The sequence below is a fragment of the Hibiscus syriacus genome, unplaced genomic scaffold, assembly GCF_006381635.1.
Source record: "Hibiscus syriacus cultivar Baekdansim isolate YM2019G1 unplaced genomic scaffold, ASM638163v2 tig00111132_pilon, whole genome shotgun sequence".
NCBI lineage: Eukaryota > Viridiplantae > Streptophyta > Magnoliopsida > Malvales > Malvaceae > Hibiscus > Hibiscus syriacus.
In genome coordinates, this window is record NW_024062992.1 from 1,152,275 (window position 1) to 1,168,200 (window position 15,926).

Below are 15,926 nucleotides of genomic sequence, written 5' to 3' on the forward strand. Positions count from 1 at the left end.
TTTAACCAACTGAGTATACATTCTTGTAATAACTCTTCCTCATTCCAATAAAAGAATTAGAACGAAATTATCCTTGTGGGATCAATTCAACCTTGGTTATGAGGTTAGGTTCATAGAGCGGTAACATCTCCCAATTTTATTTCTAGAGTCGGGTCAGAATTTCTCGGATTAGTAACTCTCACATTACTCATGAGGCACTTTATAGAATTTGGACAAACGTTACTAGTATTCCTATATGCATAGTTTGAGTCCTAACATATAGAAAACTTAGGTTAGCTCGTTACAGAGAGGGACTTGACCTTGGAGTTTCGGCTTAGAGAAGTATTTTTATAGTCTAGGGGCATGTACTGACCAAACATTATATGACATTCGTCCGGCCAGTCTATCTAGAAAAAATTAACTAAACCTAGGCTCTGATACCACTAAATGTAACACTTCACGGGCTGATACAGATAACCTAATCTGATCTGAGGTGTCAAATTAGGGACACCGGAACGACCCACCATAAAAATTCTGAAAAAATTAATTTTTTATTAAAACGTGGAAAATCATAAAAACAATTTATAAACACAAAAGTAGAATTTAACGATATTTAGAAAATAAAACAAATTTCAGACACGTATATAAAACAAAATAACACCTACATGCCCCCAATCACATGCACCATACTCTGCAAACAACGCTGGTGAAACTCCTTTACTGATGTCGATAGTTGCACTGGTTTGATCCTTTTAACTTGAAATAGTGAGTCAAAGAGTAAGCTTTGGGAAGCTCAATAATACAAAACTACCAATTGATGCTACAGAACATACATATAACAAATAAGCATATGTTTCCTTATTTATTCGGACATCTACTGATTTTTGCTAAGCTGAGGTCCCAATGATATTTCAAGTAGTAAAAGACAGTAAGCTTTCAGTTCAGAGAAAATGTTTAATGAATGTGTTTAAAAGATCAGAATATGTTGTCTAGTGTGTTCCCACAAAACCAGTGAAAATGTACAAATCATTTTTTTTAAAACAATAGCAGTTTAAAACGTAATTTTAAAAAGTAACCATAGTAAAATTTTCCAACCGAACGCCAATATGCAATTCCCCATAACTGCATCCATAAGGACTTTCCCTAGGCTAAAAGGGCATAGGGGCCAACCTAAAGAATCACCTTGGGTCAATAAGGTCTTACCCTAGCCGAAGCGTAGGTGCCCACCTGAGGGGAATGCCCTCAGGTCTATAAGGTCTTGCCCAAAAGCACATAGCAGTGGCACCATCCCTAAGGGAGTGCCTTAGGGTCCATAAGGTCTTACCACAAGGCCCATTAAGACCAGGAGCTCATCAAAGAGTCGCCTTAGGTCCATAATGAATTATCAGTCGGTGGTGAACCTAAATAAGGAATTACCAACAACGACTGAACCTGCCAGTGTCTTCAGTCATACCAGAGTCCCAGAGTACCCCGTATAAAAATAATTTTAGTCAGTAAATAGATATATCATTAATCTGAACAGAGATCAAAATATAAATCAAAGATAAGATTGTATTCCATATAACAGAGTCATACTTTTAAAATTAGGGAAAATATCTATGATGATCAAGGAACACATTAGAGGCTCCATATATATTTCAGAGGTACTTGATAATCTTATCGAAAAGAAAACACGGATCTTCAGTTTACCGATAGAATGCCAGAAATTAGAATCATTATTGAAAGAGTTCATTAACTGAGGGGATCATCAGTTATTCAGAACGTGACTTATCAGGATCATTTAGTATTCAGACATTTTTTCAGAGGCACTATGAAATCAGAAAGGTATTCAAAATCCTTTGCATCAGAGTAACTTGTGTTTCTAGATATAACAGGAACGATTCTATTATTAAGGAAATCAGAGGCATTTTGGCATTATGTTTTAAGTGATTTGAGCTGATAAGGGAGAAACGAAGATTCATGACATTTATGATTTGTATCGATCTATCGGAATATCAAGTTAACTCGAAATGTACAAGTCCAATCAAAGATATATGTCAACCGGTCAAATTATTGCACTCGCAGAGTATTCATTTTTTAATAAAGACAATTCTTGTAGAATTGATCATCTTTAAAATCATCACGGAATGAATACGGTACATCATAGAAGTTTGTCAACGTTTTCAGGTTTATCCAAGTCACTCACTTAACCCTAGGTCATTGAGGGTACTTAGGTCATTTAGTAGTCAAGTTTATCTCGGTCACTTCGGAGTTTCCAAAGTAATTCTATCGTTTCCAAAATTCGAATACATACAATACTTTCATTCAGTTCAACTAGGTCATATAATTTAGTCATTCCAGGGTTTAGAGATATTTTGGATTATTTTACTCTTCAGGGGTATTTTGGTCATTTTTTAGTTAATGGTATTTCAGTCCTTTCTTTCAGTCAAGTCTTTCCATTTACTAAAATTTGTCTGAACAATGCAAACATAAATAATAATTTTGATGTTTTAGCCTTTAGGTATTTGTTGATAAAAACGATAATTCTAGGTATTATACATTCTCAGATGTAAGATCTGATTATCAGTGACTTTCCGAACAGATCAGGAATTTAATAGGTGAATTAATAGTTTATCAGATTAAATATGAATTCTCAGGGTACCTTTACCGTGAGGGTTAATTCGGACATTTTTACCCTATAGGGGCAATTTCATCATTTTATAATCAGGTGATTCTAGTATTAAACATTTTAGCGAAAATAATTAGAAATTAATAAATCTGAGATCATTTTCTCTTCATAATAATTACTGTACTAAAACTCATTTATTACCAATATTCCAATTCCTTTATGTAATTTAATAGAGTCTTAACCAATTTATATCACTTAAATCGTATTCGGTTCGAGTCCATGCATAATCGACCAATCATATACATCCATGCATTTATCCATTATCAACATATTCCATAAAGCATGTAAATAGGTAGTAAAGTATTACCTCGATTTTCATACCCCATCGATCGAACATTTAAACTCCATTCGATCGCCCTCGATCGTTAATTTAATGTCCAATAATTCCTCAGATACATAATAACATAAATTTAATTAGAAATAAAGCTTAATTACGAAAAACGGATCGAATTAGGTGGTTAACCTGTGAAAAACAACTTATTGAGTTCAAATTTGGCGAAACAGACCTAAAAAACGGACTCATGACGTTTAAAAACATCATAATAGGTGTACCCAGAAAAAGTTAACGGTCGGTCAACGGTCAACGACTCACCCAGGCGGCTCGACTCGACTCACTCGGCTCGGACCGGCCTAACTGGATCAGACTGGTCCAACCGGTTCAACCGGTTTGGCAGACCCTCTGGATGGCAGATGACGTCCACGCACAGTGGCAGCTCTGGTCATCGGTTCGACGTGAAATTTTCTAGTTTTGTAGACCGGAACCTCGAGAGTCTTATACATGTGTTATTTTTCGATGAAACATGGCGGGTTGCGAAATTTTAAATTGTTCTAACTCTTCCAAGCCGGTGAGTGACGACGATGAAACAACAGTGATGCGATGATTTCGATCGAGTTTTGAGTGCACGGCGATGGTGAGTTCAATGGCGCGGGAGGTGAGGTACGACAGTTGACGGTTTGGCCGAAATCGACGAAAATGCACGATGACGGGAGTTGAAACCGATAAAACTTTACGTCGAAAATTACATCGTTAGACGCTATTTCACGGTGAAGGGTTTGAGGGGTTTTGGTTGCCGTCAGTTGGTGAGTCGAATGGTGGTTACGACGTGTTGATTGTCGGTCGAACGGAGCGACGGAGTGGCTTGGTTTGGGGTAACACATGGTTCATTGGGGGAGATGGTTTTTGGTTCTATTATTACAAAAGGGGTTTTGATATTTTATTTTGCACTTACTAGGAAAAAATGATAAAATTCAGGATTAAGTCCATGAACTTCCCACAAGTTTCAAAACCAAGTTATAACTTTTTAAAAATTTACGATTTGGTCCTTAATTTCTCCCTTGATGCAACTTCAATTCTATACTTAAATTTATTAAAAAAATTTAGCCTAGGGTGCGACAATTTTAGAAAAGGTTGTCGGGTAGTGAGTGGCACCAAGTTTTGCAGGAAAAATACATTGGACTTACAGCTTTGCATTTTTCATTAAAGAAATAAATAATAAATTATTAGGGTTTTTGTCTTCATGACGCCCAGGAAAATAATTAAATTTAAGAAAGAAAAAATATTACTTTATTGGTTTATTTATTTATATATTTGAGAGAAGCAATTCAAATTCAAGCATTCTCTTTAGGTGTGATTGGTTTTCCATATTTCTTCTTCTTCTTCGTTCATACCGATCTAGAACTCTTCCTATTTCTGTTTGTAGTTTAAATCTTTGTAGGGACACGGGAAATGGTTTCTGTTCGGTGTTGTTGAGAAATTTCTGGTTTCTATTCTTTTTCTTGCTTATTTTTGAAGTTGGTTTATGATTCTGTTTGATTCCTGAGAAACTGTGCTGAAGGGAAAATGTTGGAGAACGAAAAAGTTTGATTTTTGGTTACTTAGCCGAGTTTTGTTTATTGTCAGAAACCAAACAGAACATACAGAATCAAGAACCAAATGAAAACATGAAAATTTCAAATGATCTGTGGGTCAAACTCTTAACTAATTCCACGCTTCACATTCTTTACAATTTGCAAACCATTTTGACTGATGTTTTCAGTATTTTAATTTCGAAAACACAATCTTTACAAATTCCCTTTCATTTTTCTCATGCAGCTTAATAAACATTTTGTAGGTTGAAAACAACATTCCAGATCAGTCAAATCACCAGATAAAGAACATTATTGAATACTTCAATTTCAGGTAAGCAAAACTGATTTTTTTTCTTCTTTTCCTTTCTGTTCCGTAGACTGTTTTCTTAATCCAAATTGTTTTGATTTTTCCAGGAAACTTGGGAAGAAAATGAAGAATTCAGTGTCGGATCATAGTTTTTACATAGAGAGTGAAGAGGAAGAAGATGAAGAGAAGGTTTTCAACGGAGAAGCAGTTGATGGAAATGAATCGGATGCTTCGGATTCATCGGCTGAAAATCAGCAGCAAAATAAACCCAGTTCTTACAACACTCCATGGCCTCAAAGTTACAGGTCATCTCCCTTTCCGTTTCACTGCATAATTTTTTTATTAATGTATCACAACTATATGATAAAATAATTTATGTTTAAAGATAAATTTTAATATTTTAACATTAATCACTCTTATTCTTCACATCCATATTAGTTCAAAGATAATTTTTATATATTATATTAATAAAACTCTAGAAGAAACATTGGTCTCTCAAATTATAACATTATTTTCCTTAACGAATTTAAAATAATTATAATATAATATATATTTATTTAAAATTTTAAGTATTGTATTTGAATATATAAATAAAAAATAGATGGCTAGAGAATATGGCGAGATCCAATTTGATTATGAATTTAGTCGGACCTAGTTGAGTATAGGATGCTAACTTCTTAGATACAACTTGGGGTATGAATAAGTTGAGCAATTATTAATTAGATGATAATCCCAAAGTGTCTACTCATATAACAAATTGGGCAAGTATGACATGCCTCGTGTTAATTGGGATCTTCAAGTACTAAATAAGATTGAGACGAAGTGAATGTTTTGGAGCATTTTGGCGGTTTGGCCAACAATTCCATTTTCAATAATTGGTTTGTGAGCTGTTCACGTTGAAACGTTAATCCTCCTCTATGGGCTTTTATATAGGGATGGGCAACCTGACGGGTTACGACCCGACCCGAATCGATCGGGTCAGTTTTTTTTTTTTTAAATCCAGGTTCAGCTCGGGTCGGGTTAGTTTTTAAAATGTGATGTTTGAGTTAGGTCGGGTTCATGTTTAGAGTGAAAAATACCCGATCCGACTCATCCCGAAAAAATATATAATTTTACCTTATATATTTAGGAATAATTACAATAATATACTTCTATATATTATTTTTTTCAATTAAATAATTGTTTTTATTGAATAAAAATAGTATTCTTTTATTATTTCGGGTCGGATCGGATATGATTTTTAAGTTATATATAGGGTCGGGTGAAATCTTATTTTGGTCAAGTCGGGTTGGATCTCGGTTGGAGGATTCCTTATTCTCGGGTAGATTCAGTGGGCCAAAAATCTGACCCAAATCGACTCATGTACATCCATGCTTTTATATGTCATTTATCATTCATTCAATATTATTTATAATATATTTTATTGAGTTGAGTGAATATAATATGTTATTGATTTAAATATTTTTAATCATTTAATATTAAATATTTATTTATTTTTGGATATATGATATTCAAATTTAAAATTTTAAGAAATGATAATAATTTTGTAATTATTGAAATTATAAAAAAATTTAAAATTCGTTAATAGTGTATGAAATAAAATTTCAACTTAAAATCAATTAATATATGCTAGTTTTTTAAATTCTCTTCTTTAAGACATTTATTCGAACATCTAGTGTCCAGTGCTAACGGTTTTTGTTAATTTTCCTCGACAGGCAATCCATTGATTTATACAGCAGCGTACCATCGCCGGGCATCGGCTTCTTAGGCACTCCGACGCTTTCAAGATTAAGCAGTTCATATCTCTCATCGTCGTTAACCAGACGACACACTCCGGAATCGTTATCTTCAGCGACGAAGCCATTACTGCCTACTGTTGATGATCAAGTACAGCCTCATAGGCGAAACTCTCACACCTTGCTGCCTCCTATCCCATCGAGGCGGCAATCTGTAAGACTAGACGATAAAACATCCAAAGTCTCGCATGAAATTCCACTCCCTCGACAGTGCTCTTATGGTCAAGCTGTTCTCAACGGTTAGTTTTAACTCTCTGGTCAATTCCCCAACTTTTTATCTTTTTATCTTTTATCTGTCATTTAGTTTCGTCTGGATGCGATTTTATATATAAAAGATAGCACAACCAATAAATATCTCAAATCTAAATATTATAATACAAATACGACCTGTCATGTTCAAATTCAATTAATGAAAACTGTTGTTTATGGATTAGATCAAATTGTTGAGGAAAACAGCATTCAGCAATGTTTGACTTGATTTTGATTTCATTTTTTATTATTTATTTCCATTTTTACTTTGGTTTTATGGTTTTTATATTCAGTTGATTATTCAAAACATGGATCTGAGCCTATCAAAAGGCCAGATGCCGTGTCAGGATTGTTACAGCTTCCCAAACTTAATCTTGGTGCTGGAGTTTCAATAGTGGACCACAAAAACATAGCAAGTTAGGCTAATTCTTGTGTCACATCAATTCAATTTAAACTAAACTAGGCTTACTCCTATTGTATCCGTCGTCACTTGAATTGTTTGGCATTTTGTTTTGTTTGCTTTGTTTATATTTTTCTGTTAATGTGGGTTGGATGCAGGGATTAATGTGCTATGTGGAGTGGGGATCCTATCAACCCCATATGCAGCAAAAGAAGGGGGATGGTTAGGGCTCATAATATTATTCACATTCGCACTGCTCTCATTTTACACTGGCATGCTCTTGCGCCAATGCCTTGACAGTCAACCTGGCCTCGAAACTTACCCCGATATCGGTCAAGCTGCTTTCGGTACCACCGGTAGAATTGCCCTCTCTGTAAGTCTGTGTCTTCGTTTTGTTGATTACATTGATTCAGTCCCTCAGTTTGATATTTTATTTACTCAATATTTTGATTGACCATAAGTTTGTCTTTTAATAAGAAGAAAACTGGGAAACTAACAAAGTAAGCACTAGTTTACGAAAACGGAACGATCACTGATGCCAATTTCCCTTTTTCTTTATGGTGCAGATAATTTTATACGTGGAGCTTTATGTAAGCACAGCTGGCTTTTTCTGAAAGAATGTATTTGTTTGTATTTTTGTTGATAAATCCAATAGTTGTCTAGACACACTGGGGACAAAATATAAGCAAAGATTCCTAACAGGGGGTCCTACTTTTTTTGCCTTTTTGTTCCTTTAACTTCTTTCTCTAATGCACATGTTCATTGCTGAAGTATTTATTTTATGTTACTCGGATTTAAACAAGAGTATTGGACGGAGATATGCTCTTGAACTGTTTGAGTTAGGAATTCTTTCTTAACACAATCATAAAAATGTGCAGGCTTGCTGTGTTGAGTATATAATTTTAGAAGGTGATAACTTGGCATCATTATTCCCAAATGCATATGTTAGTTGGGGTGGATTGGAGTTAAGCCCACAACGTCTGTTTGCTTTGATGACGACCCTTGCTGTTCTTCCCACTGTTTGGCTCAGAGACCTCAGTGTTCTAAGTTATATCTCCGGTAAGACAGATTGATTTATGATGCTTCCAAACTGAAAACCTATAATTCCATTGATATATTCATGGATCCAGCTTTTTATTTTCTCCAAGTATTCATATCCGATACATATTCAGACAGATATAGAGATTTACTGGAGGAACAATGGTTCGATTTATTGGTTCATGTTCATTCAGCAACACTTTGTGACATGATTTGAGTGTATTATTTTGCAGCCGGTGGGGTGGTGGCATCAATCATGGTAGTACTTTGCTTGTTGTGGGTTGGTTTGGTCGACAATGTTGGGTTCCATAACAAAGGAACACCCTTGAACGCGGCTACTCTTCCTGTTGCTGTTGGGCTCTATGGTTACTGCTATTCAGGACATGCTGTTTTCCCTAACATCTATATTTCAATGGCAAAGCCTAATCAATTCCCTTCCGTCCTTTTGGCCTGGTAAAATCGAGTTCCTTGGATGTATTTATATTACTTCAATTCTGTAACTTTTCTGAAATATTACTTGAACTCTTTGTTTTCTCTTCAATCCTTATCTAATACTCATTTTTGACATCAATGACATGTATTTCTGCATAAAGTCATATAAATATGTTAATTCTTATCAATCTTTGTTTCGTTTGTTTCCTTTCAGCTTTGCAATCTGTTCATTGTTGTATGCTGGAACTGCAGTTATGGGTTACATGATGTTTGGAGAAGCAACGGAATCACAGTTTACGCTTAATATGCCTAAAGATCTCATTGCTTCAAAGATTGCAGTATGGACTACGGTATGTTTTCCCTGTCACTTTCCATTATAATTATATACTTTCCCTTCATAGCCCATCTGTTAACTTCAATTCTTTTCTTTTTGCAGGTAGTCAACCCATTTACCAAATATCCTTTCCTTTTATATTTATATTAATCAGATTTAGATTCAATTCTTCTTATAAGACAACTTTTCATGGATTCATAAGACAAACAAATGTTTTGCCTTAATTTAGACCGAACGTATGCATTGACAATGTCACCTGTGGCAATGAGTCTTGAAGAGTTGACTCCATCGAGCCATCTTAAGTCTCACATTTATGCCATCTTAATTAGAACATCTCTTGTGATCTCCACCTTGATTGTTGGTCTCGCCATCCCCTTCTTTGGTATGCATCTCTTCTTTGTTTTCTTTGGATACTAGACCTTTAACTAGGATGCTATTGAATGTCAATTGGGTTGATACGTGAGTGTTAGATACAGGCACGTGTCTGACATAAACATGTTTACCGAAATTGACCCGCGCAGTTTTATATATTTAAAAAAAATTCTCACTTGTTGCAGGATTGGTCATGTCATTAATAGGATCTTTGCTCACAATGCTTGTGGTAAGTTTACCTTTACACGTTCCCCGATTGGGTACATTACTAGTTGGCATGGGACAGAAGACTAATGCATTGTTGATGATTTCTTGAATGGCAGACCTTGATACTTCCCCCAGCTTGTTATTTAAGCATCTTGAGGGGTAAAGTAACCCGTATGCAGGTGCGATCCTATCTCATACCACATTCTCGTATCCAATATTCAAAATCGAACCTGCATACTTGTTAATTCATGAAGAATTCCTTTTATCTGCATTTAAAAATTTATATTTTTGGGTTTTATTTTCTATTTTAATGCCAGCTTTTTTTAATAATAAATTCCTTTTTTTTTGTATAGGCATCACTTTGTGTTATAGTTATCGCAGTGGGAGTCGTTTCATCAGTCTTTGGAACATACTCAGCACTCTCCAAAATTATTGAGAATTTGAGAGGCTAAAAGTTTTTATTTTTAGTTTTAAAATTATGCGAATTTTAAATTAACTTGAGTTTCCTTGTTTGATGGTTTGCTGCTTCTGCAATTCCAAAATTTTGGTTTAAATTCTTGAATTTTTATCTCTCTATATCCAGTTTTGATTTATAGTTTTTCTTATGCAATTCAGACCGAAATACGTATCAATTTGAATGGACCCTTTCTATTTCTATTCTCCTATTTTCTCATCGTTTTCTTTGGAATGAAATATTTGCTTTCCAAGATCCTTTAATTGATTTCAATATAATTCATATAAAGATAATTATCAAATTATACACTACCTTTAGTTTAATATATGGCGTGTTATACTAATTTTAATTTATAAATCATTAAAACTGTAATTAATATAACATTATTTTATGTTTACATATTCCATAAATAGATATAAAATAAAATTAATTAATTATTTTTTAAATATGTACAATTTAATCAAAATTAAATAGCAGTAAACTACACAAATAGTCACTTTTGTTTCAATTTTATAAACATATGGTCACTCGATTCAAAAAATATTAGAGAAAATAACCTTAGTGACCAAAAATGTCTTATAATATACGATTTTAACCAACTTTTTTTGGATTTGCCAAAATGACCAACTAAATCGCAATGCGATCGATAATTCGCAACGCGATCTCCGGTATCGCAAATCAGTTTCCAGATTCGCAACGCGATTCTGACTATCGCATTGCGATTTTCCGACTATCGCAACGCGATTCTGGCTATCGCAACGCGATGCTGACTATCGCAATGCGATTTTCAAAGCGTCATTATTATCGCAACGCGTATTTTTTTTTTCAAATTCCAAACACGAATATTAATATATCGGAATACTGAATCGTCCACAGTATATCCTGTAATCGCAACTCATAACCTAAAACCCTAAATCACAACTCAGTCCCATCTCCATCTCTCACTCTCTAAGGCGACATCCGTCCCCATCTCCGACGAAATCAGTCCCCATCTCTGGCGAAATTCGTCTATCTCCATCTCTCAGAGCCACCCTCACAATCATTTACGGTCAGAAATGAAAAATCAACCAAATCAACCACCGAGGGTTAGTTTTTTTTAATTATTTTTATTTTGAAAATTTTGCATTATTATTAGGTTTTTCATATTGAAATTGATTATAAGTTTACTGGTAATTTCAATAATAGATTAACCATTTCATTTAGATTGCTTATTAAATTCATTCGATTGCTGCTAATACTGCTAAACTGTTTAGTCTTTAAACCCTGTGAATTTAGTATTTATCTTTGTTTTGTCTTTTGGTTGAAGTAATGCAATCCATTCAAGTTTCAATTTTAGTATTTGAAACCGAGAATCGCAACGCGAAATGAAAATCGCAACGACAGAATCGCAATGCGATTTTAGTTTCGCGTTGCGATAGTCATTTTCGTGTTGCGATTTTCATTTTCGTGTTGCGATTTTAAGTTTCAGAAACTATTCTTCTTCTGCAAATTGAAACTTGAATGAATTGCATTACTTCAACAAAAAAACAAAGACAAATACTAAATTCAAAGTGTTGCAAATTTAAGTTTGAAGAATAAACTACTACTCTTTATGTTTATTGTTCTTGGTATATCTTCACATTGTAGTTTTTGGTATATCTAACTTGGTATGTTTATTGCTTTTGTAGAACTTGTATTCGGCTCAATTGACCTTAAGAAATAAAGTAAGCCTGGCCAAAACAATTGCGTCGAAGCTTTCACCTGCACAAAGAAAAATATTTGAGGATACTTGCTTCGGGCCATGGCTGAAAGTACAACATCTGGGTGGAGATGCTATGTTGACCCATTTGTTTCTTCAAACCATGACTAGCGATCTACCAGAGACTATACAACGTCGTGATGAAGAGATATGGTTTGATTTTCCACATACGTATACGTGTTTTTGGGCGGGAGGAGTTTTGCTTAATCACCGGTCTACGCTTCGGACACGATGATGTAAGTCGGTACACTAGACATATTACCCACCTATCATGGTTATCCCGTATTTTTCCTGAGCTGTCAATGGAGAAGCCGAATTTACACGTAGAAGACTTGACGAGATTATTGAATAAGAAAGATGATTTTACTCGGATGGATGACGTCGATGTTGTCCGAGCATGCCTTCTAATACTTTTGCATGCCAGCTTTTTAGGCAGAGAGGCCAGACAACCTATTCCTAATGATCTAATTAAATTGGTAGAGGACCTAAATGCATGGAACATGTTTCCGTGGGGTTCGTATCTATGGAAAGCTACATGGAATAAGTTGTCGTCTGCCTTTGATGATCGAAAAAGTTTGCGTGACGATAGTTCCAAATACACTTTGTCAGGCTTTATTTGGGCCTTTAAGGTAAGAATTTTTATATAATGTTTCCAAAATTATAATTAATTATTTAACAATTACTAATGTTTGTTATTATATTGTTTGTAGATTTGGATATTTGAGACCTTTCCCGCCATGCAGACATATGCATTAAAAACTTCTAATGATATTCCTAGGGCTATTTCCTGGAAGAGGAAACGGACCTTGCAGCAATGGGAAGATTTACTACCGTATACAACAATAAATAATGTAAGTTAACACAAATACTACCATATGTTTATAAACAAGTTATTACTAGTACACGTTTAACTTTGTTTGAGATTTTATATTGTTAGGAGGCCAACACTCCATTACAGAGGCTGACACCCACGGAAGTTGAGCTTGCCACTGATTGGTGGCAATACTGCTAAACTGTTTATTCTTTAACCCTGTGAAGTTAGTATTTGTTTTTGGTTGTCTTTTGGTTGAAGTAATGCAATCCATTCAAGTTTCAATTTACAGAAGAAGAAAAGTTTACTTTCGCAACGCGAAAATGACTATCACAACGCGAATTTGACTATCGCAACGAAAGAATCGCAATGCGAAATGGAAATCGCATTGCGATTCTCTCGTTGCGATAGTCATTTTCGCGTTACGATAGTCATTCGTGTTGCGATTTTAAGTTTCAGATTCTATTCTTCTTCTACAAATTGAAACTTGAATGAATTGCATTACTTCAACCAAAAGACAAAGACAAATACTAACTTCACAGTGTTGAAAATTTAAGTTTCAAGAATAAACTACTACTCTTTATGTTGTCATTGAACCTGCACTAAACCTATATGTTATCCTTTTAAATGTATAAGTGATTACTTCTGGAATGTTATCTGATGCATTTTGTGAACAATGATAGAATAATGACTTGGGTGAATACCGTGCAAGTTTGAAATATATTTGTCTTTGTTTTAACTGTTTAATATCATGTCTGTTTATTTACTGATTTATGTATTAATTTATTTTTAGCGGCCCGCTAAGGTGGATGCTCTACGTCGGGTTTTTCTTGCAAGACAGAGTTCATGCATCAGACGGCGTGCACGTGTCATTACGTCTCCGTTCACCCCAATAGTGCAAAGAATCCGTAAGAAAAAGCCCGACTCACCTGTCATCGTTCAAGAGGCCTCCCCTATCGTTCAAGAGGTCCATATCATCCCTCAAGAGTCCCCTCCCATCATTTAAGAGGCCACTGTAATCGTTGAAGAGGTCCCTCCCAACATTCTAGAGCCCGATTCACACGGCGTAATATATCGAATTATTGAGAAACCCCCTCACGTACCGGACATGATGGATGACTGTTGGCTTTCGTGTAAGTTACCGGCCAGTACCATTTCGGCAGATGAAGTGGAGAGGAAACAACTACCGGAAACAATTCTGGATAATACCCTTTGGGCTAAGACCGCAGTTGATTTTTATCTACATGAGCGGAGCCAAGGGTTTTACGCTGACATATACAAACTCAATGATGATATGCATTTATTGATTGAACGGTCTTGGTGGGGTGTGTTATTAGGGGTTGAAGACAATGGCTATTTTGATGGGGGGTAAGTCTTATATTTCTTCTTATATTTCATTTTGATTAATTTTTTTTAAATTTATGTAATTCACTAATATATGTCTTTTTTTGTAAAACAACATATTGATGCATGGGTGTCACGTCTTCTAATAGTAAGGAAATTGAAGAAAAATAAAAAAATACGCGATATACAATTATGCCGACGTCTTTTCACGTAGTTCACTTGAAGAATCAACGACAGGAATCATATGTGTTGGCTAATGGACAAGCTAAACTTTATCCTGCATGGTGGGAGGTCGATAAGGTTAGTATTTATTTGTTTAAATATTTTAAAGGTGTTCATAAATAAGTGCACAATTTGAATTATTACATTTCGATGTAGGTGTTTATCCCTGTTTTGGAACGTACTCATTGGCTTCTCGTCGAGCTTCATCTCCCATCCCTAAAGACAATAGTATATGACAACATCATAAATTACATATCATTGTCTGATTTGAGAGATATTATTAAGGGATGGAGCTCTCATTTGGCTAAATTCTTGGATGCGATTAATTATTGGACTTATTCTGGAAACAAGAAGCCAAAGAAGTTCAATGTTACAGTTATCAGAGACGAGACAGCGCCACAACAAATGCCGGAAGCCATAGGGGATTGTGGTCCTCTCGTATGCATGTGCTTGGAGTGTTTGACGACAGGAAGTACACAGTTTCTACCTCCCACCGATAGAGATAGAGGTGCAGTAGGCTTGTGGTTTCGGCATTTTATGGCTAGAGCGATATATGTGAGACGCTACCTACCTGCATCCGCATTATGAAAGTGTCCATAAACAATTTGTAAGTCAAATGCAAGTGTTGTTAAGTACCTAGAATTCAATAATAATTTTTTTTTGTTGGTTTTAGATGTGTAGAAAGTGTTATTTGAGCAAATGTTTGATTTCAGCAGGTTAATCCTGAAGTGAGCTGCGTGAAATTGATGTATGAGTGCATAAACAACTGTATGGGGTACAATTTTTTTTATTGTTTAATTGATTCTTAAAAGTCATATTTGTTTAATTGATGAGGAAAATAAGAATTATTATCATTTTTTGCTTATTTAATTGATTTATAAAAATTGATTTATAAAAGTTGATTTGTTTAATATTGATGTGTAAATAATTCTTATTTGTGCTTGTTTAATTGATTGAAATGTAAAAGTTGATTTGTTGATTTCAATCTGCATCATATTGAAGGCAAAAGACCTGTTGGAGGTACACTTTCGCAACGCTAAACTCAAAATCGCAATGCGAAAGACAAAATCACAATGCGAAAGTCAATTCACGTTGCGATAGTCTAATACGCTTTGCGATTTTCTCATTGCGATAGTCAAATACCCGTTGCGATAATCAAATTCGCGTTGCGATAGTCAAATTTTCGTTGCGATTTTCTCGTTGCGTTAGTCAAATACCCGTTGCGATAATCAAATTTGCGTTGCGATAGTCAAATTCGCGTTGCGATAGACAAATTTGCGTTGCGATTTTTGCGTTGCCATAGTCATATTCGTGTTGCAATAGTCAAATTCGCGTTGCGATTTTTGAGTTGCGATAATCAAATTCGTGTTGCGATAGTCAAATTCGCGTTGCGATATTCAAATGAATGTGTAATAAGTAATAACAACTGAACATATCATAGCAATGTTCAAACTCAAGTTACTAATACATGTCTAACTGAAAATGTTAAAAGTTTACACATAAAATACACATAATAGTCAAATTCGCGTTGTGATATTCAAATCAATGTGTAATAAGTGATAACAACTAAACAGATAATAGCAATGTTCAAACTCAAGTTACTAATACATGCCTAACTGAAAATGTTAAAAGTTTACACATAATACAATGTTTGCATTTAAAAAACACCTAAGTTAATAGTCCCAAAAGGTGAAGCCGATTGTGATTGGGATTTTGATTTTGATTGC

General features: G+C 34.8%; 1 protein-coding gene across 3 annotated transcripts in view; it reads left to right on the top strand.

Annotated features, from left to right (window-relative positions):
- LOC120154554 (amino acid transporter AVT1C-like) overlaps positions 1-10,151 on the top strand; it is a 30,304-nt gene extending 20,153 nt beyond the window's left edge. Inside the window, exons 3-15 of one of the 3 annotated variants that reach the window (XM_039166263.1) lie at positions 4,759-4,830; positions 4,910-5,107; positions 6,518-6,837; positions 7,406-7,620; positions 7,814-7,837; positions 8,126-8,306; positions 8,519-8,738; positions 8,932-9,067; positions 9,154-9,173; positions 9,288-9,433; positions 9,609-9,652; positions 9,747-9,809; positions 9,984-10,151. In XM_039166263.1, the coding sequence (XP_039022194.1) occupies positions 4,926-5,107; positions 6,518-6,837; positions 7,406-7,620; positions 7,814-7,837; positions 8,126-8,306; positions 8,519-8,738; positions 8,932-9,067; positions 9,154-9,173; positions 9,288-9,433; positions 9,609-9,652; positions 9,747-9,809; positions 9,984-10,082 (1,650 nt within the window). In that variant the 5' untranslated portion in view covers positions 4,759-4,830; positions 4,910-4,925 and the 3' untranslated portion in view covers positions 10,083-10,151. Of the gene's footprint in view, positions 1-4,758; positions 4,831-4,909; positions 5,108-6,517; positions 6,838-7,405; positions 7,621-7,813; positions 7,838-8,125; positions 8,307-8,518; positions 8,739-8,931; positions 9,068-9,153; positions 9,174-9,287; positions 9,434-9,608; positions 9,653-9,746; positions 9,810-9,983 lie in introns of those variants that run through there. The other 2 variants (XM_039166264.1, XM_039166265.1) reach the window with 2 other exon arrangements.
- Positions 10,152-15,926: the final 5,775 nt, after the last annotated feature.